General features: G+C 38.1%; 1 protein-coding gene across 2 annotated transcripts; it reads right to left on the bottom strand.

The window, feature by feature from the left end:
* Nucleotides 1-7227: 7227 nt before the first annotated feature.
* LOC113120179 (helicase with zinc finger domain 2-like) lies at nt 7228-25660 on the bottom strand. 2 transcript variants are annotated; one of them, XM_026290125.1, is made up of 19 exons: nt 25455-25660; nt 23342-23907; nt 22763-22870; nt 22137-22657; nt 19948-20592; nt 18228-19020; nt 16893-16965; nt 12609-16689; nt 12331-12416; nt 11762-11899; nt 11461-11616; nt 11242-11386; nt 10926-11045; nt 10608-10800; nt 9567-9701; nt 9269-9490; nt 8926-9091; nt 8643-8810; nt 7228-8475 (listed from the first exon to the last, which is right to left on the bottom strand). In XM_026290125.1, exons 2-19 carry the CDS (start codon nt 23855-23857, stop codon nt 8363-8365), a joined length of 8379 nt encoding a protein of 2792 aa, XP_026145910.1. In that variant the 5' UTR covers nt 23858-23907; nt 25455-25660; the 3' UTR covers nt 7228-8362. The 2 variants fall into 2 exon arrangements, with proteins under 2 accessions (XP_026145910.1, XP_026145915.1); XM_026290130.1 differs by having other exon boundaries at nt 25489-25660.
* Nucleotides 25661-27403: the final 1743 nt, after the last annotated feature.

Raw genomic sequence — 27403 nt, 5'->3', positions numbered from 1 at the left:
AGCTACAAACAGGTCTATTGAGGGAGGTGAGGAGGAAAAGAAACAGGCTTGGACAGATCCAACACTCTGTGTGTGTGTGTGTGTGTGTGTGTGTGTGTGTGTGTGTGTGTGTGTGTGTATAGAGGTGTCTGTGCATGAGAGACTAACAGCGTGTTTTCTGAACAAATAAAGCATACCTTGAATCACTGGCTGTAAGTTTGTCAAGTCTTGGCTAAAACTCCACTTGTTATAGCTAGTGCTCCAAAAACATATATCAAGCTCATTTTTGGTGTTTTATGCTCACAAAAACATAAACCCTCTACAGTTGGGCACCAGTGTAAAAAGACATGAAATTAAAAAAAATTAATGTATACATTTATGGGGTTCAGTAACACATCAAAACATATGAGATGCTAAAAATGGAAAAGACAACAAAACTATTTGTGTTTAACAATTTAGTTTTAAAGTCACGTGCAAATTCTAATTATTTCTTGAATAAATTAATATACCTTAACAAACACAAAAATGAGTATTCAAAAACCAAAGGCAAAACTGAAGCCAAAAAGCATGCGTTTAATAACCCTCTGTATTACATGATGAATTGATAATAAAGGAATAGCTTCTAAAATTTACTTAAAATTTACTCACAGATGAGTTTGTTTCTTTATCAGAACAGATGGATTATGTAAAAATGTATGTATACTATAGGAAGAAACTATGAACATATGAACATCATTTACACTAGTGTAATGGACAGTAAAGTACATAGAAAATATTTCAGTGTGCAAATGGATTACTCAGTATTCTGGATGAACAGACAGTAGTGCAAGTAATAACAAGTTTACTGTTTTTTGCTTTTAGTAAATAAATAAATAAATCAGATATAGTGATGAGGAGGAGTGAGGAGTCTGTGTGTATGGTGTGGGGGGCCGTTGGGTGGTGTCAGAGGGCAGTAAGGAGACAGCTTTAGGGAAAAAGCTGTTCCTAAATCTGCCGGTCCTTCTCCGGAGGCTCCTGGAGCGCCTTACAGAGGGCAGGAGGTTAAACAGTCTGTGGTCAGGGTGAGAGGAGTCCTTGAGAATACTGCGAGCTCGACGTAGACAGCGTTTTCTCTGGATGTCCTCAATAGCAGGAAGTGTTGTCCCTGTGATGTGTTGGGCGGTTATCACCACCCTCTGCAGTGTTTTGCAGTCAGCAACTGAGCAGTTCCCATTCCAGACTGTGATGCAACTGGTCAGGATGCTCTCAACCTCACACCAGTAGAAGTTCACCAGGATGGCTGAAGACAGCTGGTTCTTCTTCAGTGTCCTGAGGAAGAAGAGGCGCTGGTGAGCCTTCTTGGCCAGGCTGGAGGTGTTTGTGGTCCAGGACAGGTCCTCCGAGATGGTGGTCCCCAGGAACTTGAAGCTGGAGAAGATTTCTATAACAATCCTGTTAATGTGGATGGGGTCGTGCATTCTTCCTTTCTTCTTCCTGAAATCCACAATGAGCTCCTTTGTCTTACTGGTGTTAAGGAGCAGGTTGTTGTCCGTGCACCATGCGGCCAGGTGCTGTACCTCCTCCCTGTTGGCAGTCTCATTGTTGTCTCTGATGAGGCCAATCACAGTGGTGTCATCTCCAAACTTAATGATGGAACTGGATCCATGCACAAGCTTGCAGTCGTGGGTGTAAAGGGAGTAAACGAATGGGCTCAGCACAAAGCCCTGTGGTACGCCGGTGTTGAGTGTGATGGTGGTGGACCAGGTGTGGCCTGACCTAATACCTAATGTCCAGGTCACCTAAAGGCTAATGTCCAGGTCTCCAAGTCTGGACCCACACCAAGGCAAATTGGTCTGGGTCCAGTGTGGATGGCAGGCAGTCCTTGAGGTGTGCTAGAACCAGTCACTCAAAGCACTTCATTATGATGGGTGTGAGTGCTACGGGGCGGTAGTCATTTAAGCATATCAGGGAGGGGTGTTTCGGTATTGGCACAAGGGATGTGGACTTAAAACATGTTGGCACAGTTGCTTGGGTGAGGGACAGGTCTGTGAAGACCCCTGCAAGCTGCTCTGCACATGCCCTAAGCACATGTCCAGAAATGCCGTCCGGGCCTGCAGCCTTGTGTACGTTAATCTGGCTCAATGCAGTGTGGACATCTGTGGAGGTGAGTTTGAGGGGTTGATGGTCTGCTGAGTGTGTGATTTTGGTGGCCGTTTCCTTGCTGTTGCTGTTGAAGCGAGCATAAAAGTAATTGAGCTCGTTAAGGAAGGAGACGTCTTTGACCATTGGCGTGGACTTGCTTGACTTGTAGTCCCTGATGATCTGTATGCCTTGCCACATGCGTCGGGGGTCAGAGTTGGATCTGTGTGTTCCTCTACCTTCAGCTTACAGCAGTACTTGGCCTTTTTGATGCCCCTTTTCAGGTTAGCCCTGGATTTGCTGTAGGCCTGAGCGTCATCTGACCTGAAGGCAGTGTTGCGGGCTTTCAGCAGAAGTCGCACCTCCTTGTTCATCCGTGGCTTCTGATGAGGGTATGTTGTGATCTGTTTTTCTGTTGTAACACTGTCAGTGGTGGTGTTGATGTAATCCAGTACAGAGGATGTATAGATATCAGTGTCCGTGTCTGAGCCACAGGCACCCTGAGAAGCAAACATACTGTACTCCAGTCCGTGTATTGAAATCTGTAAAGAGTCTGTTCCAGTGATGAAATGCTAAATTTCTCCAAATCTGTTAAGATGAAAAAACAAACTTATCTACATCTTGGATGGCCAGTGGGTAAGATTTCAACAAATGTCAACTTTTGGGTGAATTATTCCTTTAAAATAATGTTTACAGCTACTACCTACCGGGTCAGTGCATAGCCTACAAATAACCACTGATAAAGGGTTATGAAATATTAAAATCACAGTTTCCTCAAACAATTGATACTGCAAACAAATAATGTGTCAACAGGTCATTAGTTTTATATTTGCAAAACAGAAACAGAACACACTTGTGGTTAATAAAACAGATTCAATATAAGAAGGTATTTTGACATCAGTACAGAATCGCAAGCGTTTATGTGGCCAATGACAACAGCACCCAACCATCCAATCACTGTTTTCATACCTCAAGGTGCTAAACAAAGTGTGTTATATAATGCCTTATAATTCATAAAAGATTTTATCCAGCCCATTAATTATAATTTAAACTTAGAAAAAAAAAAAACTCTCAGTTTACACACTGCAGGATTCAGTGAGTGGTTTTCGGCTACCATGTGGACTGTGATATAATGAGGTCAGAATACTTTTGTAAACAGCACAATGTGCTTGTTTATTGAGTGTGTGGGACTGTTCTCATTCTTCCATGTATTTTCACAACCCTTAGTGAAGACTTAATTCTCATAAGCCTTGAAAGTGCAACAACTTTAAATGAAAACATGTTTTGAATTTGAGATTTTTGGCTAAGACTGAGAATTAAAGGAGACTGAGATTAGCATCACTGAGAACCGAGGACTAAAATACATTGACAGATGGTATTAAGGCCATTTTTAAAGGTTTTAGGGATTCATAAGATGAACAGAACGGAGTTGTTTTCTGATGTATTTTAATATTATTCTGTTACAGACTGAGGCCTGCTGTCACGTCTTTACACATTATGGAGACTAAATGGTAGGATTTGTTGTTTGACAATTTTATAAAGTCTCCAACAGATACCAAAATCTGTTATCAAAGTAAATTGTATTGCTTAAACATTGCACTTTCATGCCTCAAGAGGATTAACTGAGTTTTTGTATATGTTTAATTTAATAATCATGTTTTAGGTAGATGTTTACTTAAAAATTATTCAGGGAAAATAAGCAGAAAAAAATTGCTTATTTAAAGTAGACCGTAAGCTCTTTAAGTAAGAACTTTAAAATTAATGATAGCATAGACCAGATAATCTGATCTTGGAAGAATTTGATGAGAAAATTTTGAAGATCAAACTCCACCAGCCCATTATTTTTTAAGGCTTTGTTACTTTGTCTTTCCGAATCTCAGATGAGGTAAGAGGTATCAGCTTCCAGGAAACAAACAGTTTAATTTTGATTATTATTGTTGTAAAGGATAAGATGCTATCTATGAGCCTTATGACATCACAACAGAACCTTTAAATGATTAAAAACAGAAGCTTCTGGCTCTTCTGAGAAAGAGCATTTGCTTTAATGACAGCAGAGCTCAAGCTGCCTGAACTCCAGAAGTCTGCTTAAAACCTGATGAGCATGCTCTCCAGCATGATTAGAATATGGTTTAAATTAGATTTTCAAAGTCGGCTGAGACCTTTGAACCTAAACATTGAAGACAGAAAGAAAGAAACAAAGACCTAACAAACTGGGGTCATTAGGCACCATCTAGTGGTTAATGGATATTATTGCATTTTGTTGGGAACTTACCATTTTCAGAAGTCCACCCGCCAGGGGAGCCTTTATCCATTTAAAAAACAATAAGGTAGTCCACACGACTGGTGAGTAGTTTTTCTAACGGTTTGTGAACACACAAAAATGTAGGCCACTATTTATTTATAATCTTCAGTCAAACTGTGTGGATCTCAAATATAAGTTGTGGTCGCGTCTATAACATGACACGCTACACAATGGCGTCCTAACGTCCAGCAGCGCCATTTTTAATTGAATGTGACAGCGGAGAATTCAAAGTGAAAAACCCTCAGTAAATAAAGAACAGAATTTCACTTTGTTCATCAGAATCAAATAAATGGAATGGTTTAAGAAAACTTGATTAAGTCTTTTGGCTTTTACTCTTTGTACATTTAAAAATATCTTTAATCTTTAATTATGGATGGGTGTATCAATCCTTAAAGGTACAGGTTGTAGGACCTGCCACTAGAGGGCGCACTACCAAAACATTTTTTGATGACGCTAAGAAGGGGCGTGGAATGATGGTATTTGTTGTATTCTACCCAACCGCTGATGGCCATCAACCAGACGAAGAGATAAATCATGGATTTAACATGAGTTCAACGATTTGCGCAAGTAGATTACATACAAAGTCAATGCAAAGACGCGATCAGAATATGGATCAGACGCATCCTCGCGCGGGTCTAGAGACGCGTTGCTCATAACACTAATCTTGTTGATCATTATAAAAGCATATGTTTTCTGTAATGACACGAACCAAAACTCACCTGTCGAGGAATTTTCTCATGATTTACAAGTAGTTTAAAACATTAGAGATATTGTAGTAATCAGCTGGACAAAATATATAACACTAGCCTAGTGGTTTTTGGATATTTTACTGCAAATATCTTACAAATTGTACCTTTAGGTATCGATATATCAATAATGTTACTGATGCAAGTATCGAAAGTATCAATTCACAAATAAAAATGTACTCTAGTGTGTCTTTTACCAGTGATTTTATTTAAAAATAAATACAATATGCATTTAATTGGACAAATAACATATTACTGAATTACTGTGAATTACTGTGACAGAACTATTTTCCTGCTCATCTGAACACACAAATGCTGAAAGCCACTATCAATCAATCATAGAGGCCATTCGTTCACTCACATCTGACAGTGCATTCAAAAAGGGCTGCTTTTAATATAAAGTGGGTATCATTACCCATTTTACTCTTAGTAATTTAATACATTTCTTTAATTAAAAAGTTCTGCTTTGAAGTATCAGTATTGATATCAACGATACTTTAAAAGTATATGTATCGTATCAAAAACAAAATAAGTGGTAGCCCAATTGCCCTCCCTATAGAGAGGAGTAACAAATTTTGGGAACCTGTAATGTTGCCTTGTGGCTTTTGGTGACACCTGTATATCTGCAGCTGTTCCTATCGGGCCAAAATGTTTTTGAGGTATAAAACAGAAAATGTAAAAAATGACCAGAGTAAATCGGGTAACTTTAAAGCCATTATGTGAGAAATCGAAAGAAGTAACAGATCGGTACAGTTCGCTAAACCTGCATTGCTCTCTTCAGATTTGGTGACCTTGCTGTATATTTGCTGCTGTTCCCATTAGGTCAAAATGCTTTTTTTGTGGTATGAAACAGAGGAGTTTAGACAACACCAGAGTGAATTGTATGCAGGACTTCATTCAGTCTGGTTAAACCCCGCCCCTTCATGTTCATGTTTTCCTGCCTCCACAGATGTGCAACTTTCTTGTTTATAATATGGTAATGGGTGTAATGTGATGGCCATTTAGAGTTATCTGCTAATGTAATAGATTTGTGAGTGGTACAACACAATGTTAAGCCTTACCATACTCATAACATTTCAACAATCTACACAAGGAAAATAATCCTTCAGTGTTCCCTCAATGCCCAATAAATAAAGTCTCAAACAGGTTACACTACTCCATGCCATCAGACTGAGCTTCAGTTCAAGTGTGTGTTCATTGCCATATAACTGACATACAATAGAACATATGTCAAAGCTTTTTCAGTCGTAGATAAAGTAATAAATAGCAGTAAAAAAAATAAAAATAAAAATAAAACTTCAAATCAGTAGGAACTTGGGTGAGTAATTTGATATAGGAATGCTGGTTTCGAATAATCAGGATTCTGAATTTGTACCAGAGAGTAGTAAAAAGAGTGTTTTAGTGACAGATTTCGTAATTTCTTGCAACAAAACCTGTAAAATATATTAATATGTGGTGGGTAGCTGGTTTAAGCAGAATAATGACTTTATTCTAGTACTCTTCTCTGTTTGTGCTGACCCCTGGTGGTTAGTTGAGGGAATTAAGGAATCCACTTTTTTACGGTGGCCGAGAGAGCTCAACGCACTGCAATTTAAGAAAACACATGCAAATTGAAAAAACACTGCAAATAAAAAAAAAAAAAAACATTTTTGATGCAAATCATCACAACACATGCAAATAATTAAATGATAAACAAATAAACAAATCCATCACAACACATGTATATAACGAAACACGCTGCAAAATCTCACAACAAATGCATATCACGAAACGCGATGCACCACCAATTTCGATAGGTGTAAACCAAGCTCTGGGTGCCTGCTCGGCCTTTGAGAAAATGAGAACTCAGACTGGCCGATCTGGAATCTTCCCCTTATGTCGTCATATGTTGTCATTACGGGAAAGGTCATCTCCCCTTTCTCTGCTTTGCCCGCCAAACATTTACGTTACAGTCGCAATGTCAGCACAAGCATTACAAACAGACTTTTACTATTTTGATTCGACAGCACCGCAACAAACAGTGAGTAAAAGTGTTCATTAATGCCTGATCTGTGATCAGTGATTTATAATGTGTAGAAAATTATTCAAGTTCACACAGACTTTCTTTCTAAATAGTTTAATACTGTTTCTGCATTGCAAATGCGTTGCAATGACGAGATCACTGCATTCACGCGATAAACAGACTGCCTACTCAATGTTCATCACCGCAGCCTTTCATGTGATGTGAAAAGCTCGAAAAAAATAATGCTATAATCAACACTTCCACGATTCGTTAATCTTGACAGCTGTAATAGTAAAAAAAAACATAGTAAAAGTATTTGAGAGGGGTTCCACATGTAATACGTATTTCGAATGCAAAGTTGTCAGCCAATCACAACAAGAGTCTCACAGCAGACACGCCCATTCAAACAGAGCATTCAAACCAGAGGACTAAAATCAGGATATGAAAATGCCTTTTATTTCTAAATTTTAAATGTAAAAATCATACTAACAATATAAGTACACCCCCAGGAAACATTAAAAAGCATAAAAAAATTAAACATAATGGGACCTCTGCGTAGGCTTGACTTTTTGCAGCTTAAATGTTAAATAACTTTTTAAAAATCACTTTCTTCATCTACTCAAAAATGTTAAACATACAAGCCATTTATATATCTGTGATTTGTAAGACATTCTTTTCATTAGTGAATATGATATAGCACTCATACAAATATAGCTGCTACACTTACATTGTTGCATTTTGTACTACAGTAGGACTGTGGTAAATTGACATTAGCCAGCAATGTAAAAAAAAAAAATATATAATAATAATAATAATAATAATAAAATTATAGAAAGATTCTGAAAAAAAAAATTTCCCACTGCAGAGGACTGGTTTACTATATTTAAAGCAAAAATAAAAATAACAAAAATGCAGATACGGCAATGATAGACCAAGAAATGGCTCAGCAGATCAACAGTTACAATACAGTATTTAAATTTTTTTAAAACAAATGTTTTTTTTTGTGAAAATATATGAATTATTATATCTTTTTTAACAATCAATCAACAAGAGTTGGTATAGTTATAATGCATCAAAATTTATGTCATTTCTTCTCTCAAGCTGCCAATGTTTTACATTGATTAAAATGTGAGGAATTTAGACTGTATGGGTAAAAATATAGTCTTAAAAAACACTAAGTGTAATATTCTTCAAGATTCAACTTTAAAATCTGATTTAACGGACATTGTGTACTGTAATCTGGCCTGCAGAGACCACACAGCCTTGACCTGAATAATGTTTCAGTAGTTTCTTCCACGCTGTGCTGCAGTTCAGTACCTCCTGATTGCCTAAAGCACAGAATTAAATATATTAATATCTTAAAATAAATAGTAATGGTAGTAGCAAGTATTCTAGACTTATTTTCCATAAAACATAATTTATTTATTTTTTTAGATATTTGTATATGTATTTAGTCATTTGTTAAACAACTAGATGAATGTAATATATGGAATACCCAGAATGCATAGCCCATCCTGTGCTCTTGTGATCCCCACATTGATCTGGTTTTCATCGCCCACAAAGCCAATGTGATTGGAGAGCCATTCCCTTGAAGGTTCAGGTTCAATCTTGTTGCTGGGGCAGGAGCGAACCATTGACAGAATAACATACCGCCACTCACTGCCTGCAATCACATTATCATGCTCCCTTATTTATAATGAAGCTTGAAGATGACCACAAATATTAATACAATTTTATGTAAAAGTCCAAATACAATAGTCTTCAATAAAAAGCGTCACCTTGGCTCTTTGTAATGGTGGTGACTGTGACTCTCTCCATCTGGGGGTCCTTGGACTTTCTGAGTCCATCTCTGATCTGGGCCACCTGTGCATTGTATGGTGACAGAATGGCAATGTCCTCCTGCCTCACACGGCCCGCTGACACCAGCTGATGACAAATCTCAACCTGCATAAGAACACATTCAAACACATCTGGGCTGCTAATTCCAACTTCTAATTGCTAAACTTTATTTGAAGTATTTTATGAAGTAGTCACAAATACTGTAGGTTCTATTCAGAGTTTGGCGTCTGATGTAAATGGGTTACTGTTTTCTATAGTTTTCATATCTTATCTTTTACTTACAGCTTTTTTAACCTCTTCAATGTTGGCTTTTGAGTTCTCGTTCCCCCGTGCAGTTGGAACAACCAAACTAATCTCATCACCTTGTATGTCTCCAAACAGAATGTGTTTGCTTTGTCTTTTTGTTTCAGTTTTAATATGTAGCACGCTGGTCCGTTCATCCACTTTAGTTATCAGCCTACCCTGATAGTATGCCTCTGATGGGAATTTGCAGATCTCTTCATGCTGAAGAAAGAATCCCACATTAAATGTGTACAGTATGTAAGCATGAATGTGAAGCATGTATGTGTTTGTCTTGTACCATTCTGTACTGGGTGTCAAGCAGTAGTGCTCTATCCATGTAACGTTCAAAGAGAGAGTGTGTCATGCCCAGTCTCCGCACATGCTCATTCTTCACTATCGGACGCAATTGCTTGTGATCCCCCAACAGCACGACCTGCAAGACATGTACCGTATTTTTCTGACTATAAGTCTCACCCGAGTATAAGTCTAATCAGTCCAAAAATATGTCATGATGAGGAAAAAAAACATATAAGTCGCACTGGACTATAAGTCGCATTCATTTAGATCCAAAGACAAAGAGAAAACATTACCGTCTACAGCCGCGAGAGGGTGCTCTATGTTTTCAGTGTAGACTACAGGAGAACTGAGCAGCATAGAGCGCCCTCTCTCGGCTGCAGACGGTAATGTTTTCTCTTGGTTCATTTCTCTCGGTTCCTGTCAAATTAATTTTGATAAATAAGTCACACCTGACTATAAGTCGCAGGACCAGACAAACTATGAAAAAAAGTGTGACTTATAGTCCGGAAAATAAGGTATATATTATTGTATGACAAGGCCAGGAACTGAAAATCATCCAGGTGGATGCTGCACACTGGTGGTGGATGAGGAGATACCCCGTGACTATGTAAGCGCTTTGAGTGTCTAGAAAAGCGCTATATAAATGAAAGGAATTATTATTATTATTATTATTATTAAAACCCTCATGGAAGGTTCTGAATGAATAATTAAGCATAATTCTGTGCAGTGTGTGATTTTCAAACTTTGTTTATTCTGCCTCTAAGTTTCTAGTGTACTGTTTTTAAAGGTGAGCTGGTAAAGAGTTATTTATGTCCAGCAGCTTCATTTGAATTCTCTGTGTAGTGTGCTTTAAAGGGTGTTTTTTAAGGTTAGCTTTCTTCCGAAGCCCAGTTGCAGTACTTTAATGAATAATTTAGGCTGTGCAGGCAGTTGTTTTTTGCAAGACTAGGTCATGTGGTTTGCAGCAAGTTTTACGTCCAGTCTGTATAGTTCATATTATTTTTGACTGGCTTGTTTGTTATGGGTCAAGAGTCACACTGACCTTCTCAGGTTTAAAGCTGACCAATGGGACAAGCGTCTGGGGTTCTGTTGCCATGGCACACTCATCAATGAGGATCTGTCGTGCACTGAGTGTCTTGGTGAGGTTTGGGGAGGCAGCAGCCGTGCAAGTGCATAGAATAATATCATGCCTTTCCAGTTCATGCAAACGTGCAGAATTTAGCAGCTTTTTATATCTGAGGATACACATGCATTTACATAACACACTTATTGTTAAATACGGAGATGTGCTTATGAGAATGACGATGGAGATTATGCTAAAAGTAAAGGAAAGAAAGGGGGAAGACGCATTAGAACTTACTCTTCTATGTCTGCATCTGTTAGTGAATGGGGGTTATGAGCAATTCTTTCATCAAATTTCTTTATTTCTTGAGAGCAGGGGTTATGACTCATTCGAATTCTGTGATGAAGTGATATTTCCCTAGACAAAAGGATGTAAAAATTGAGTACTGTACAGATAAACTATGCAAAAACATTATTCCACAGTGAAAAAGTATTTCATTCCGTTTTGACCCTCTGTACTTAAAATTTCAGCTAGTGACAGTTTTTTTAAGCCATTTCATCATAACTCTTTCATTATAGATTAAATAACAGAGTACAATATCAAATATGAGTACTTGAGCTCAGGTTTTGATCGCTCTTGGCGCAGTGATTTCTGTGATAACTGAAGGTTGCTGCCGGGGTAGGGAAACTCCTGCATCTCCATCTGTCTGCTGTACACGCGTAGTTGCTTCAGCTTATGTCCAAACTTGAGCAGGAATTCTGTACACACAACACAATCAAATAAATACAAGTTTATCCTTTACACAAATTCTAGTTTAAAAAAAAATAATTACCTGCAACTACATCCACAGACTTGTTTGACGGTCCACAGTAAAGTATAACTTCCCTTTTCTCTTTGTCTTTCACATCCTTCAGCTTCCAGGGATTCTTAGTGTTCAGCTGTGAGAACCAGTACACTATGTACGCTCCTACAACTGTCTTTCCTGTTCCTATAAAGAATAAAATAGAGGCACTTTTCAGTCACATTAAGAAACATTTAGGAAAATTATAGTAAAACTCCCTTCCTAAGTCCATAAACTTAAGAGTCTATCTGGGATCTTTAAGATAAAAAACTGTATATGGTTAATGGGTAACCTGGAGGCCCTTGAATGACGGTGAATTTGCTGTTCAGAGCATGCTCCAAAGCTTTAAACTGGCTTTCATTCAGTCGAGGCAGACCTGCTGGTGGTTCCTCTCTCATAAGCACATATAGATATACAGCTGGATTAGAGCCTGTGGATTGATAGAAGCGAAAGTACCTTAAAAACCAAGGGACTAATGAAACCAGTGTAATTTTATACATTTTCGCTCACACTGTGGTGTTAAAATGTATATAAAAAAGAGAAGCTAATAAGACACTAACATCCTGTCTAGGTATATTATTAATAAATAAACAGAAGCATACTATATCAATCTAAAATTGTACTGTTTCTTATGAAGTATAAATGATGATGTAATATACTGTACTGTTTTGCAAAGAACAGTGGGTCTCATTCACATACAGTATGTATGAAATCAGCATTTTAATATTTTCAATATGGGTCTCTATTATAGGGGTTTTATGTGTTTGAACTTGTTTTGATGATGCACACTTGGCATTTCTTAAGGATCTTGCTGTTCATGCTCTCACTCAACATATGACAGTATATGAATTTAATGCATACTTTCTTTTGGAATCCGGTGTCTTAGTGCAATGTTCTTAACAAGTTCATTAGCTGCTGTTAAATTATTCACTGCACTTTCCTTCCGTCTGGATGAATCAAGCAAAAAACAAAACAAAACAACAACAAAAAAAATAGGCATCAATACATATCATGGTTGTCGTAACTTTGCATCTATATAATGAACAAAATATTTTTAAAAACCGATAAATAAATATCCAAAAATTGAATAATGAGATTTGGTGATATGGTGGTTGTGGTGTGATGAGTCTCATGCTTACATCTCTGGAATGAGTTTTGGGATGATCTCCACTGTGAATGTGGCATCCCTCTTGAACTTTGGAATGTTTATGGATGCATATTTTATGATAAAGTGAATAATTTTGGACTTATTCACACTGTTTTCCGAAGGATCCAAACACTTAGTTGTCACACCATGGGCCACCCAAGTGAAGATTTCTGGATCCAGCTCTGACTGATCTGCTTGGTTCTGCTTTCTGCTTCCTCTTTTTCGGATACAGAGCAAACACCTGGCCAGGTTAAATTCAATTGCCCACTTCTTGACATATTCCACAGGCAGAGAGAAAGTTCCAGAGAGTCTGGAATCATCAAAAGATGTAATCCAAGTTATGTGCACATTGTCTATGACAACACAATCACTGTCATCTACAGCAGTTGCCGCAGACTCCATGTCACATAGGGGCTTCCATGTCTCCACATATTCCTTTACATCCTTATAGTAACCTTTGGATGGGCGGTTTGCAAGTTTGGAAAAGCACTTAATAGGATTGTCAGTATGTTCCACACAGATCTCAAAGGTTGAACTCAAACTCAATAACTGTACAGTAGGCACCCAGTAGCCCCTGTCCCTTTCTGAGGTCAGCTGGACCTGCACAGTGTCTCCAGCCTTCAGACAGAGTGCGAAGTCCGTGTAATGATCCGCTTCAGACATAAAAGTGCAATCAGGATCAAATCCAGAGATATGCACTTCACTTGTATCACTGTGATCTCTCACATCTGCTTTCAGTACAAGGGACTTTGCCTCTTCCCACTGTTCATCTCGTACTGCCTCAACAATGGCATGCCAGGTTTTTTGCTGTATCTCTGAACAGAATTTCAAGTTCTGCAGTGGTGTCTGGGTCATGCTCATAGAGTACATTCGTTTTTTCCAAGTCAGTGTCACTTGATTCTTGTCAAATACTGGTTGATCCTCAAGTTGTAAATTGCTGTACTTAACAGGAAGCTTGTCCGGGAAAGTTCCGTTGTCAAATGGAAATGATAGTTTGAAACTTTCACTGTCACGTCGAACAATGGTGACAAAAGCCACTTTGTATGAGCTTTGTTTTTGTAGGTTGACTGCGAGATATAGTGACTCTGCTTTGCTTTCATACTCCCGTGCCCTCATTTCTCCTGTTTTACATTTGTCACACATCAGCTCAATGTCTATCTGAGAGTACTCAACAGGACAATCACTGATAACGGCATGCATGAGCCTCTGGAGAACCACATCTATGTACCGGCGAATGGGTGAGGATGCATGTGTGTATGATTCCAGATTTAACCAATAGTGCCCAAGTAAAGCATCTTTGCAGGAGAGTGAACGAATGAAGAATGCTTTATTGGTAATGGCCCTTAATTGAGCAATTGCTGGAGCTAACTGTGGATGAATGTCATCTGTAGAAATGAGATCAGCCATTCTGTAAAAGTCACATGTCAATGCTGCTGATTCAATCTTTTGCCACACAGATGTAAGAATGACGAAACTGCCAGAGTTCTGCCCAATATCTGAATCCAGACGTTCCTCCAATGCACTGAGGGACCCAAACTCCTCATTTTCTCTCTTCAGTCTCCCAACCAGTTCAGGTGAAGCTGTCACTGGATTGCTAAAAGTGTTCGGTAATGGAGTTTCGTGATTAATCAGCTGATCACTAGCTTTTTGAAACATCAGCATCAGCTCCTCCATCATTAACCTGCACTTGCTGTCTTCTGATGATCTGAGATCAGCAGGACTGTAGCTGCCCATGTGTCCAGAGAGTCTCTTTTGCTTGTGATCAAGTGCAAATCTATAAGCCACGAGGATGCAGCCTTCTAGAGAATCACACTTCATTTCATTTTCACCTGGCTGGATGATGATGCTGTTGGTTTCATTGTAGGACAATGCCCTGCTTGACTTTATGCGGGAAAGCACCAACTTTCGCTCTACTAGTCTGCCTTTTTCTTTATCCACTGTCAGAATTAAGGAGATAGCACGACGATTTTTGCCTGGCATAAAACTCCACATGTTTGATTGTGCAGTCAAGTTCTGAATATTGTTCTGAGACACATAGCTAAAAAAATCTACTTTGTGAACACCAATTTCAAAATGACATTCAGAGTCACTGACAGAGATTGCATCTCGTAGGTGGCTTGAGTCACCATCAGGGAAAGGATGATTGTTAGGGTAAACATCTATAGACTCTGGAGAATACACAGTGAATGTGATCATGTTATTTAGGTCCACTCGATTTCTGTCGATATGAAATGTCAGGTGCGAGGACAAAGGAACTTCCATATGTCGATCACTGATCATCTTTAATTGTTCTGCCATAGGAGGAGCCTGACACCTCAGAGGGGTGCAGAGTTTAGTGTCTGTGTGTTCTGTCAGGAATTTTGACACTTCATGGTTAAACATTATGTTTAACTCTTCAACCATTAGATTTGCTTCTCTCTCCCCTGGCTTCCGGTGTTTATCAGGTTGGGCATAGTTCCAGTCTTCTTTGAGTCGTGCTTTTCGATGGCTTCTGGCAAAGCGGTATGCCACTCTGACACAGTCCTCTAAAGTATCAAATCTTAGCTCGCCATCACACTGACTTACTATACACTCAGCCTCCATGTAGGTCAGCTGCTTTTTAGATTTGACCTTAGAGAGGTAAAATTTCCTTTTTTTGATAAGGCCTGTTTGCTTTTCCACTGTGACAATTAATGAAATGGCTTTGCGATCTTCATCTGGGAGAAGACTCCAATACGTGGTGGCAAAATGTTTTGGGAACATGAATGCAGGTTCTTTTCCAGGATCATAAAAAGTTGCTCCCATCTGTTTTGCGAAGCTATCAAGTGAACTGTCCTTAGACACGAAACTAGCCACATCTGCAACATGAACGCCTATTTCATAGCAGCTTCCCAGATTGTTAACACTAATGGCATCATCCAAGTCTCTAGCTGTGGGTGGATCAACGGTAAAGGTTTGTAAACCTCTGAAATCTCTTCTTTTCTCGTCATCAGTCCCATCAGCTTTCATCTCTAGAAATGTATCTTCTTGCAGTAGAGGTGTTAATTTAAACTCTGATTTTAAAATCTCAAGTCCCTCCTCTAGAGATGCCCCAATTGGTAGAATATCAATAACTTTGCCTAGCGGAAATGAACAGTGTTCTTTCCAGCCCAAAATCTGAACAACAAAAACATAGTACTGTTTTATTTGTTCATCAACATGAAAATGTCCTGTTATTGTCCAATTGCCATTGGCATACTTCCATACTGGAATCAAATTGCGAGTCTCTTTCTTTGTCAAGATGCGTATTTTGGTGGTGTTATTATTGAGGGGTATCATCACTTTTGGCACCAAATTTTTGGCAGTGTTCTGTGTTCGTTTGTGATAATTTTCATCCTCTAAAAAACACACAAATTCAGAGGATGTAGGTTGTCTGTTTGTGTAACCTAAAACTTTCCCAGTAAGACGGCCTTCATGATCTCGTCCAGTCTCAACCACAACTTCATCCCCAGGGAAAGTCATGCCAATGTTTTTCCTTCCTTTAACATGAATGTGTTCAGATGGATTGTCATAGGGTAGTACATAACCTGACTGGTGGCCCTTCATCACCAGTTCTCCATGCTTGTATTTAGCAGGGTATTTCCTTACCAGCTCCAATAGGTTTTCTTTTTCAGAAGAAGAGAATAAAGGTCTTTTTTGTTCATTCTCTTCATCTGATTCCTGTACATCGGAACCATAGTCATCCATCTCTTTCAAAATAGCATCAGTTTCAGCCTGGAGAGGTACAAAAGTCTCAGACATGTCTACCTTTTCTGTCTTTTGAAATTTAGAAATTTCCAATACTTCCAGTTGTAGGATGTCTTGGGTAAAATTTTCTGGTTTCATGCTGTCTTTGCTGATGCAGTGTTTTATGTAAGACCTCCAGATTATTGAGCACTTTCCAAAACAACAAAGAGCACCAGCATCTCCAACTACAATCACCAATGATTGGGCTCTGGTCAAGGCAGTGTTCAATGCACGGATGTCATCAAAAAACTCTGGGCAGCTTAACTCTGACTGAAGAAGCCTGTCTCTTGTCTGAACTGTTGATATTATGATGACCCTGAACTGTTTCCCTAAGGACACAGCAATTTAATGGGAAAGTTATTATTTAGAAATAATAACAATAATAAAACAGTAAATAATGTATGAACAGACACAAATTGTGACATTATTGTGAAATAAAAGGTAATACTGAGATTATTTCACTTTTTTTCTTGATTAATCAAGCATGTTTCCTGAGCTTCAGCAGACAGTATTGTTTTGAACCCCACAGTACCTTGAATGTTTGCTAAATTTTGAACAGAAACATGAGCTCCTTTCTGGCGAAGATGATTTTTGATGACCTCAAGCTGAAGAAATGAAAGAGAAAGGATGTTTTGGTGATGTATTTGATGATCAGTATTGTGACTTTAACCAAATTCAAGCCTTTAAAAACTTTTATATTATCACTATACTATAATTTTGCAGTGTTTTAAAAATATTTTTTCCTCAAAATGACAAAGAAATTTAAATCAAACCGTTAAGGAATTATAATTAAGAGGAACCAGAATTGTTAAATTTCTGAGATTTCTCATCCCTGCATGATGAAACTAACAGTGGGTTTTTAATTATTGTTCATGGAGCATGTCATCATACAGCAGTTAGAATTCACACAGAATACGTTTTTTCCATTCCAATGCGCAACTTTTCCTTTGTTCTTTTATGTAAACATGCTAGAGAGACGCGTATGATCATTGGACATGAGCACCACATTTTTAAAGTGGTCATATGATGCTGCTAAACAGTCATCCATAAAATGTGCTGCACACTAAATATTTGGATGAACTGTTCTGGAACAGTGATGTAAATAAAACTTTACCACTGATTTCTAGTTGTGTCCTCTTTTGGAAGGCCAAACAAAGTATTTTTGCTTTCACAATGAAACAGCATCTCCACAACATGGCACTGGTGGCAACAACGAAGAATCAAATTTACACCTTCTTTCTTTGAGTGAACATTTAGCAGCATTATGTAAATCTTCCCAGACCATGACGTAGAGATGTGGGGGCATGTTAGAATGAGCCATTTTAGGGGTGTGTGGTTGACTTAACTTTTATAAAGAATATCTCTTTGGGTTTGAGACTTTAGTATTTGCTACTTTACAGATCTTTTTATGCACCAAGAGCTTGTAACACTCCAAAGAGAAAGGAAAAAATTTTAATCGCATCATATGACCGCTTTAAGACTTAAGAGAAGTTCGACTTTTTACAAACAGCGCTGCTCATCAATGTTAGTTCCAATACAGTGGACCAATCAGAAGATCCTGGAGGAGGAACAAGCATTGCAAGCTTTTGTTTACAACAGAAAGTTGGCATGGCAATTGTTTTACTCCCTGGAAAAACATAGTGAAGGAGAAACTATTCTATCTGTTACTGGATAATATCTGAAAAGTGCATCTCGAGACCCTCGCATTCTGCACTGTGCTTTTTTAAAACAATTACTGAGCACTGCGTCTAGCGTTTTTAGATGCAAATATGCATTCTGTGTGAACAGCCACTTACAGTATGGCATTAATAATTTAATTCATAACTCATTTGCCATATGTCCAATGTATAAATGCTTTGAATTGTACCTGATGGCCTTCACTAAGAACACAGATTTGCCTAGGCTCTTTATCACCCCATTCCATCGGCCAGTCTGTCAGAAGCTCTTGCACCATGTTTATCACACTGTTGACCTCAGCAAGATTGAACCAAGACATGGAGGTGGAATTCAGATGGCATTCTCCTCTGACATGCTGAAACATCAGGGGGTGTAACCTTGGGTGGGGAGGGACCTCTCCTTTGGCCTTGATTCCATCACTTACATAGAAGTGAGTGGATACAAAGTCCACTATTTCTGCAGTGGAACGATAGTTTTCGTTAAAGATTACCCTGCTTTTCTTGGCAATGTTACTGCTCTCATCCTGATAGTAGTGGAAGAGACGATTGAGCAATGTGTGTTCTGATCGTTTTTCATCGGTTACAGAAAAAAGTTTTGGAGCCATCTGCATGTGGTCTCCTGCCAAAACCACTCGAGTGCATTTGTCTGCTAAGCCCAGAGCCATAAGTGCTTCACCCTCCAGCATCTGAGATGCCTCATCAATCAGAATATGACTAAAGAATCCTTCAGGAAGCCTCAGCTCACGGAGATGCCTTGTCATCGATGTGGTGGTTATAATGATGCGGTGTGACTCTAGATCAGAGCGTGCTGGGTGGATGAAAGACTGTCTATCTGGAGAGCAAAGACAATATTTCTGAGTGATGTCATCAGTTGCCTTGATGGAGGCCCCACCTCTGTTTGCCTTTATCCTGAGTATTTTGAGGTTTGGGTGTCCATTTGCAATGTATGGATGGAAGTGCTCTCTGACATATAAATCTGCAGAACTACAGGAAACAAAGTTTAAAAAATTGTATTTCTTAAATGTACATTTTAATAGACAGGAGCTTTTATATTCACAGGGGAAATATTGCAAAGCATATCTATACAAATTAAGTGTTGCTATCTCAATTTAAATAAACAACTGATAATATTGTATTTTATGAACACGTAAGCAACTTGATTATCCAACCTGTCCTCCAACCAATACGCTTGTATAGGTCGTTTGTCCAAATCCCTGAAATACAAGCCATCAGAGCGTATACTACAATTGCGCCCCTATAGGTAAAAGGTCGTTTTCATATTACTGTTTTGTACTCTTTTATTTGCCCTCTGGTTTGCGTTTCGTGTAGCTCAGTTAGTAGATTATTGCGTTATACCTTGATATGTAATCATGCTATCATGTGTTCGATCCCAGGGAACAGACGTGTGCGAAAATGTATATGATCAATAAATCATAATTTAGCATGATTTCTGTGAGGGTTAGGTTTAGGGGTGGGGTTAGGTATGGTCATTCAAACGAATAAGCCACCTACAGTAGTAAAATATGTAGGAAATACTGTGAGATCGGTGTAAAACGCCCACACATTGCATTTAAATAAACGTGCGTTTTGATTGGTAATGACGTTATACGTCAATTCATGACGACAGACGCAACGCGAAACTGTCATTATTTTTACCGCAGCTAGAGGGCGCTTAACTTTAAAAAGTAAATATAGGTCGTAATAAATGCTTGCACAAACAACCTAAATGGTCGTTTTTTGTTGGAGGACAGGCTCTAAATTATAATTCTGTTGCTGGATAAGACTGAATAAACTATATAGGAATGCATGCCATGTCTACGTTTGATTTTTCCTTTTCCAGTTTCTTTCTTCTCACATAATAATGATGTAAAATGAACATATCTCAAACGTATTTATAACGTAGAAACTTACCTGTTAGTATATGTGCAGATGAGCACTTTGTTTTTAGAATGTAGGGCCAGCTTTACTGCCGCTGAGGCAAGACAGAGTGTCTTTCCAGTGCCAAATGGCCCATATATCAGCAAGGGAGGAGCCAATTTATTGACCTCGCACTTGCCGAGGATGAAGTTCAGGGCGACTTGCTGCTTGTTGTTCAATTCACACTGTTTGGTTATGTTCACAGGGACACAACAGTTACTGAAGTCAAGCAGAACATTGTGCAAGTCCGGGAGGTGGTCAATAGCCTGGTGTATCTGACAGAATGTCAGTCTGTCCAACTGAAACTGAACCTCCATTTTACACCAGGTTTCTTTCCTCAGCTGTAGCTCAGACACACACTGTGCACACAGATAAAGACCTATGTGACCCTCACCAGCACCTTGTTTGAGCACCAATGCCTCGTACACATGGTTTCTGCGATCTACAGGCACACTGGCCTTTGCTGGTATGCAGTTCACCAAAGCCATCTGCACCCCTCGTTTAAGCATCAGCCCTTCAGGAGAGTCTGGTGTGAGAGAGCAGGATACCTTCAGAGTGGCAAAGAGCTTCCCTGCAGCAGCGTAAAACTTACCATCACCCAACTGGTCAGAGAGAAACACTCTCCCACAAACATTTAATCTACAAGTGTGGAAAAAGAAAACAGGACCAACCATTAATATATTGCATATGTAATCTAAAGGTAAAAACAGAGGAAATGAGCATGCACAATTAAATATCCAATATAGATCAATTATAACTCACTAATAAGGACTATAACCCAATATGAAGCAGATAGTCAGTGTATCCCTACTGATAAACAATGTATTTATTTTTGGCTTGGTTTGAAGGTCACAGAACCAATTTGGGTGAAGACTATATACCTGCCTAGTATTATCAAACTCAGAGGCCATTACATGCTGTGATATCAGTGTCTCTGATCCCTGAATGAGCTCAAATTCATGTGATGAGGAATAAGTAACATTGCAATACAAAATATTAGATGTAGACATTCTATTCAATAAGTAAAATCTCTATGATTAATTTGTTTACAATGTTTCCATCTGACCCATACTAAGTAGTCTTTGACTCCTCTCTATACAAATGATTCAAAAACATCATGAGGGACCAAGGAAAAAATGTCTGTGGTTGTAGATGAGAATATGATATAAAATACGTGGTTGCACTTTATTTTACAGTACGTGTACTAACATGTACTTATAGTGTACTTACAGTGTATTTATCTAAGAAAGTTCTGGTAACGCAAGGTAACTACATGGGGTAGGGTTAGGTTTAGGGGTAGGTTCAGGGTTAGTACCTAGTTATTACATAGTTATTGTAATTACTATAATAAGTACATAGTATGTACATGAGGAACAGGACTGTAAAATAAAGTGCTACCAAATACGTTATTGGACTAAGATAAGCATGTGGTAATATTTACAATTACATATTGGATATTTGTTTCCATAAGGACATAACATCTCTAGGAGGAACAAAACCAATAGTTATAATAGAATCTATCTGTGAACCCAAACCTGAATCTGTTTATACACATCTCCATTTTATCTATACATTATATCAAGATGTGTTGAACTTTGGCCACATTTTATACTATAATTAGAACAGGATTGAATTTGCATTTAAAAAGAAGTAAATATGGCCAAACAATATGTCCTTGATCAAAAAAGATAAAAAGATCCACCTTATTTTTAACAGGCACAGCCAAAATAAAGGTGCAAAAACAGTAGGTTATGCTGCTTGATGTTACAAACTGGTATTTGTTGTTATTTTATTTGAACTTATTATTTCAATCATGAACATACTGGTTAGTAGCGTATATAAGCCTTAACATTCACTGCAGCTGATTCTGAAGATTTAATTGTTTTCAGCATTGTTGTTTTCCTAAACCAGGGATGGTCAATCCTATTCCTGGAGATCTACCTACCTTTAGACTTCAGTTCCAGCCCTGCTCCAACACTCCTATTTGTAATGATCACGTGTTTCTGATGATCTTAAGTAGCTTATCCAGCTGTGATTGATCAGGGTTGGAGCTGAACTTTGCAGGAGGGTAGATCTCCAAGAACAAGACTGGGCATTTCTGGCATAAAAAATTCTGAAACAAGCACTAACCCATAACCCAAGGGTGTTTCAAGTGGTGTATTATTTCTACAAACTATCTGTACCTGCTAATGAGCTCTTCCTCTGCAATTTCCTCTTTGAAAAGAAAGTGGTGTGCTCTCTCTCTGTAATTGTCACGATGAAGTGGGGAACTGTGATCTGCATAGGGATTGAACTGTAGGTTAATCTGAGGTGGTTTGTATTTACTAAGTAACTGCTCCTCCTTCTCCTTTCTGGCAAAGAAGGGCACGATAACCCTGTTTCCACTGTTCCAGCGCTCATCCGATAGAATCTCAGCACATTCGCTCTCTTCTGCCTCATCTGGCTGGACATGGAACTGCTGACCGACTCTCACCTTCAGCTTCCTGAGCAGAACCGGTCGCATATCAAAATCAAATACCAACCACTGCTCATACACACCGGGCCGGAACGAGAGAAAGGACACACTCAGCTGGTAGGAGTGAGAGGAGTGAAGGTGGTGGCCTGCGATGTATGTGATTGGGGGGAAGGTGTTCTTTAAACTGTCACTCAAAGAGAAAACGGCACCATTTTCTGCTTTCAGTAGAGCTACATGAGCCAAAGACCTCTACACAAACACAAATACACACAAGAAAACAATGTAATCAGTAACCAGTGTGCAATACGGCTGAGTGTAAGATGATGCTGGTTAATGCAGGTTCTGATTTCTGACCTCAGTGGTGATTGTGAATTTCCACCTGATTTCACCATCTTCTTGTAAACAGTCCAAACAGAGATTCTCATCATGTGTAACACACACATCATCCACCTGCTCAGAGATCTGCAAAATATACATATATGTGTCTAGATGTACACATTTTATTATGGATTTTGTTCCATTTTAAGTTAGTAGGTAAGTAAAACAATTCAAGTGATAGTTTACCCCAAAATGGAAATTCTGTCATCACTTACCCTCAAGTTCAAAAACCTGTATAAGTGTCTTTCTTCTGTTGAACACAAAAGAACAGTAACAGAACTCACAGCCATTGACGTCCATATTATACTGCGAAAGTCAATGGCTGCTGTTATCAATATACTTAATAATATTAAATATTTTGTATTCAGCAGGTGAAAGAAACTAATACAAGTTTGAAACAAGTGGAGGGTGAGTTATGTATTACAATTTTCATTTTTGAATTATTTTACTTGGCCACTAACTTGAAAAATAACTAAATTGTATCTTTAAAACGTTAGTTGTAAAGTGTTGGATTAAGTGCAATTTGGTTGTGTAGATTTTTTTAATTTTACTTACAATAAGAATCTCATTGCTGCTGCATCTGTATTCTTCCAGGAGTTTCTCCTGGTAAGATGAAGGTTCATGAGCGCTCGACTGACCATCTTCTTGCCTGCTATGTTCATCCAATCGCTTTCTCTGAGTTATTAGATGAATCAGTGTTTTGTGATCAAGGTTTGTGTGTTTTTGTAAGTTCCACACCGCGGCTTCTTCTGGGCTACTGGCAAAAGTGCAACGGTTGTGATGCATGTAGCACCCGACATCCTCCTTAAAGTACCAACACACTTCATATCGACTAGGTTGTGGGTGAGTGGGCCGCACAGACACAGGGCTCCATTTGTGACCTCTGACCTTTGCTCTGACTAGCAAAAGACTGTGAGAACAACGGTGAGGTGTTGCAATGATGGAGTAAGAAACGTGTGACTTTTTATGAGTACAGACGTTACAAGCAGCTCTCAGCTCATACATCTGCATAAACGCCTGCAGCTTAGCATCTCTAGACTGTACTGTAGACATTTTCACAGATTCAGACATGAACGCCTTCAGCTGGCACTCACAGTTTCAAATGCTGCTGTAGATTCAGCCTAAGGTGAGGAAAGAGAAGAACACAGCTCATCAGATGACCCTTGTAGTGCTCACATTAGAGAGTATGCAAATATAACTCCAGCTTATTGAAAATCCTGCTATATTTTGACCTTTGAATAGCTATAGGGAAGTAGAAAGACAAGCATTCTGTAATTGTCAGACAGAGTTGTTCTTGTCATGTGAGAAAGAAAATGTGGGGGTGTACAAATGCAAGGTCAAGATTATCATGCACAGAAGACAAAACAAGACTTCTTTTCCCATTTGACAAGTGCTCACAACGTCTAGCAACCAGATTTAAATGGCATGAAAAAACATGAAAACAAGGGAATTTAACTCCACAGAATCTTTTTTTTTTTTAGGTCAGGTAGCATTTAAACTGATATTACTGTAGTTAAAACCTCTTTAGTCTGAAGCCTGGATGTTTTAAGACATGTTAGGATTATTTCACGTCAATATGACAGTGTATAAAAATGGCTTTAGATCATGTAAGGACTGTTTCAGGTCAGTGTGTAATGAAAAACTCTCCAGAAAAACTATGCAAAGTACATTACCTTTGTAATATTGCATTACACAAAAAAATTGCATACACATAAGAATTAATTTCATTGCATATTTATATTCTGGTACACACACAGGGGAAAGATATCAAAGCACATTGTTTATTGTTGGGCAGCCCTGTCTAATTATGAGGCGATTGCTTCAGCCTATAGAGTAAATACAGATTTTTTTATTAGTGCCCAACACTAATACTACCATCATATATCCTCATGTCACAAGTACGCAGACGGTTTTGTGCTGGCACCAGGAAATTATACCAGTTTGATTACTTTTGAATAGTCAGGTTCCAATTCAAGTCAAGTCAAGTCACCATAATTTATATGGCGCTTTAAACAAAATACATTGTGTCAAAGCAACTGAACAACATTCATTAGAAGAACAGTGTGTCACTATTGCAAAATGACAGTTAAAGGCAGTTCATCATTGAAATACAAGGTTGACCACTTCAGACACTAAAAATAAATACACATCTTACCACACATCACATTCCACACATTCACTGCCATAGAGAGATGAGAAAGAGGGTGTTTATAGGAGGAACAGCTATTATTTCCTGATTATGTTCACCAATGAAGGGAAAGTTTTCCCAATAAATGTGCAGTGAAATTGCACTTTTCACGTTGTAAAACGTTTTGTAGTGCTTTTATGTAGCCTCTATTAAAGCGTAATAAAGAACAGTCGGAGAGCCGTTGTCCTCGTTTTAGTTCCTTTTTCGATTGGATTTACTAAGTTTTCAGACGTTGGTTTGGCTTATTACGACAAAATAACAACAGTTAGTCTTATTGCTTATTATTCTGCATGATGCTGTTGTAAATTAATCTTGCACTTGCTGTTGGAGTGTCGCATCCAACGGCTGATAAAAGAAACGACAATATTGCATTAGCGCGCGCTTTGCAATTAGATGCCTGACGTAGAAGGCACGCCTGAAACAGAACGGTACTCATCTTTTCCATACAAATAAAACGCTTAATTCATTTTTTTAACATACCTTTACATTTTTGAGTAGAGAAAAGTGAGGTCACCTGAACTTGAACACCTATCCATCACGTGTACACAACGCAAAGCCAACTTCATCATCCTGTACTCATCATTACCGTATTCGTCTGAGTTTCGTTTTCCTGGGAGTGGGAGGTGATCGTCATGGATCACGTTTGCCCTTCCCCTTTTCTATTTGCATAAAGAGAGAGCGAATGTAAAAACAAATGGGTGTCCTTCCATCTACATGTCTGTCTTTCTCATTCACTTGTTTATAATATAAGACAGTGGAAGTCACGCCCCTTAAGATCAGTGTAGAATAATTTTAAACAAATATTTAGATATACAGTAGACGTTTTGGATGTGCACGATAATTATGCACAAGCCATTGTGTTTTTAATAGGAAATCAATAGAAACATCTGCTAATTTGGTTGCCCGATATGGAAAATATCGAAAGAGAGGTAAGATGACCTCTGGGTTACACTGACCTGGTGTAAGAAGACCCCTTGTATACAGTTTTAGAGAATGTGTGAATTTTATTAATCTTATTAATATTAAATCTATTTTTAAAGCACAATCCCGGTAAATGAGAGTAATCTAAAATCTAATCTAAAAGGTAAAAATGTTCAGTTGTCCATGGTTTAATTGAAGATATGATATAATAGCAACATAGTGAATGCAAATTCAATGTTGAACCTAGGTTATACATTTTAAAGAAAGTGAAGATGTCTTAAAGTAACATCTAATTGGTGGGAATATTAAATAATAACCACATTTATTGCATCTTAAAAGTGTCAAATTTGATCTTTTTAAAAATAAAAAAACAATTTCTACTCCACAAATTCTTCATTAAAAAATGTACACAAAAACTTTGATATTCAGAATAATGCAATGCCATAGATCACTGTTTTTCAGAAACACAATTACACAAAATTAGATTATTTAAACCTCAAAACTGTTTCGCTGACAAATGTTGATGTTCATGTAAAGTGACAAAATGAAAAATTGTGTAGACATTTATCAAAAGTGCTGGGATTACATTATGTTATGTTATTCTATGTTTAAGAAAAATAAATAAGGTTGGGTATCTGTAAACCACTGCACAGGAAAAAGAACCAGATTAGAGATGTTCAGAAGAAAGACAATTTTATTGTACAATATTGGAATGTTACATGCCACAAAATATGCTGTATGTTTTGAGGACCAAATTACATTAGGACGAAAATACATTAAGGGTTAAAGATTTCTTCACTTTGACTTGCTATACTGATCTGGGGATTGGTCATGATGATTTAAGATTCTACAGAGCTAAGCATTTTCATAAGATCATATAGACTGCATAATATTGGGGCTGAGCATCCGTGTCTTTAAATCATATGCACATCTCAGCTTGCTATTTATGAATAACCCCTTAACCCCTTCTTGACCATGGGTGGCCTACTACACTAAATCTGTATTGCAACATAAGTACATTTTTGAAGCAAATACAGGAACCAAAAAAAAATCAATTTAAACGTTAAATGTTTTCAAAGCACTTCCTTTTTGCATCTCCAAAAAAAAAAAAAAAAAAAAAACACTATCTTTCCAATCCATTTATAAAAAATATTGTAAGAAATTGTAACTGCTAATAGTTCATTGACCCATGTGTAGGTAACTGTTACACCAGTAGATGGCAACCTATGAATCACTTTGAGCCAGACTTGATTATAGTCTAGTCTAAGGTTTAGGAACATTTGTTCCTCCCTACAACATTTAGTAAGTCTTGTTCAGAATCTGGAACTATTTTGACACATTTAAACGTTATTCATTTCACTCCACTTATGGAATTATTTAGGAAGGGACTTCCCATTTTCATCCCATCAGCGGCATACAGAGGCATGTTTTAGATAACAAAAAGTGCCAGTTCCAGTGAATGTTTTTTTGTGAATGCAGTGTTTAATTTCTACACCACTAATGGCAAG

Source organism: Carassius auratus, chromosome 2 (assembly GCF_003368295.1).
Source record: "Carassius auratus strain Wakin chromosome 2, ASM336829v1, whole genome shotgun sequence".
In the NCBI taxonomy this organism is placed as follows: Eukaryota; Metazoa; Chordata; class Actinopteri; order Cypriniformes; family Cyprinidae; genus Carassius; species Carassius auratus.
The sequence above is the reverse complement of the archived record's forward strand: the minus strand, read 5'-3'. Positions and strand labels throughout refer to the sequence as shown.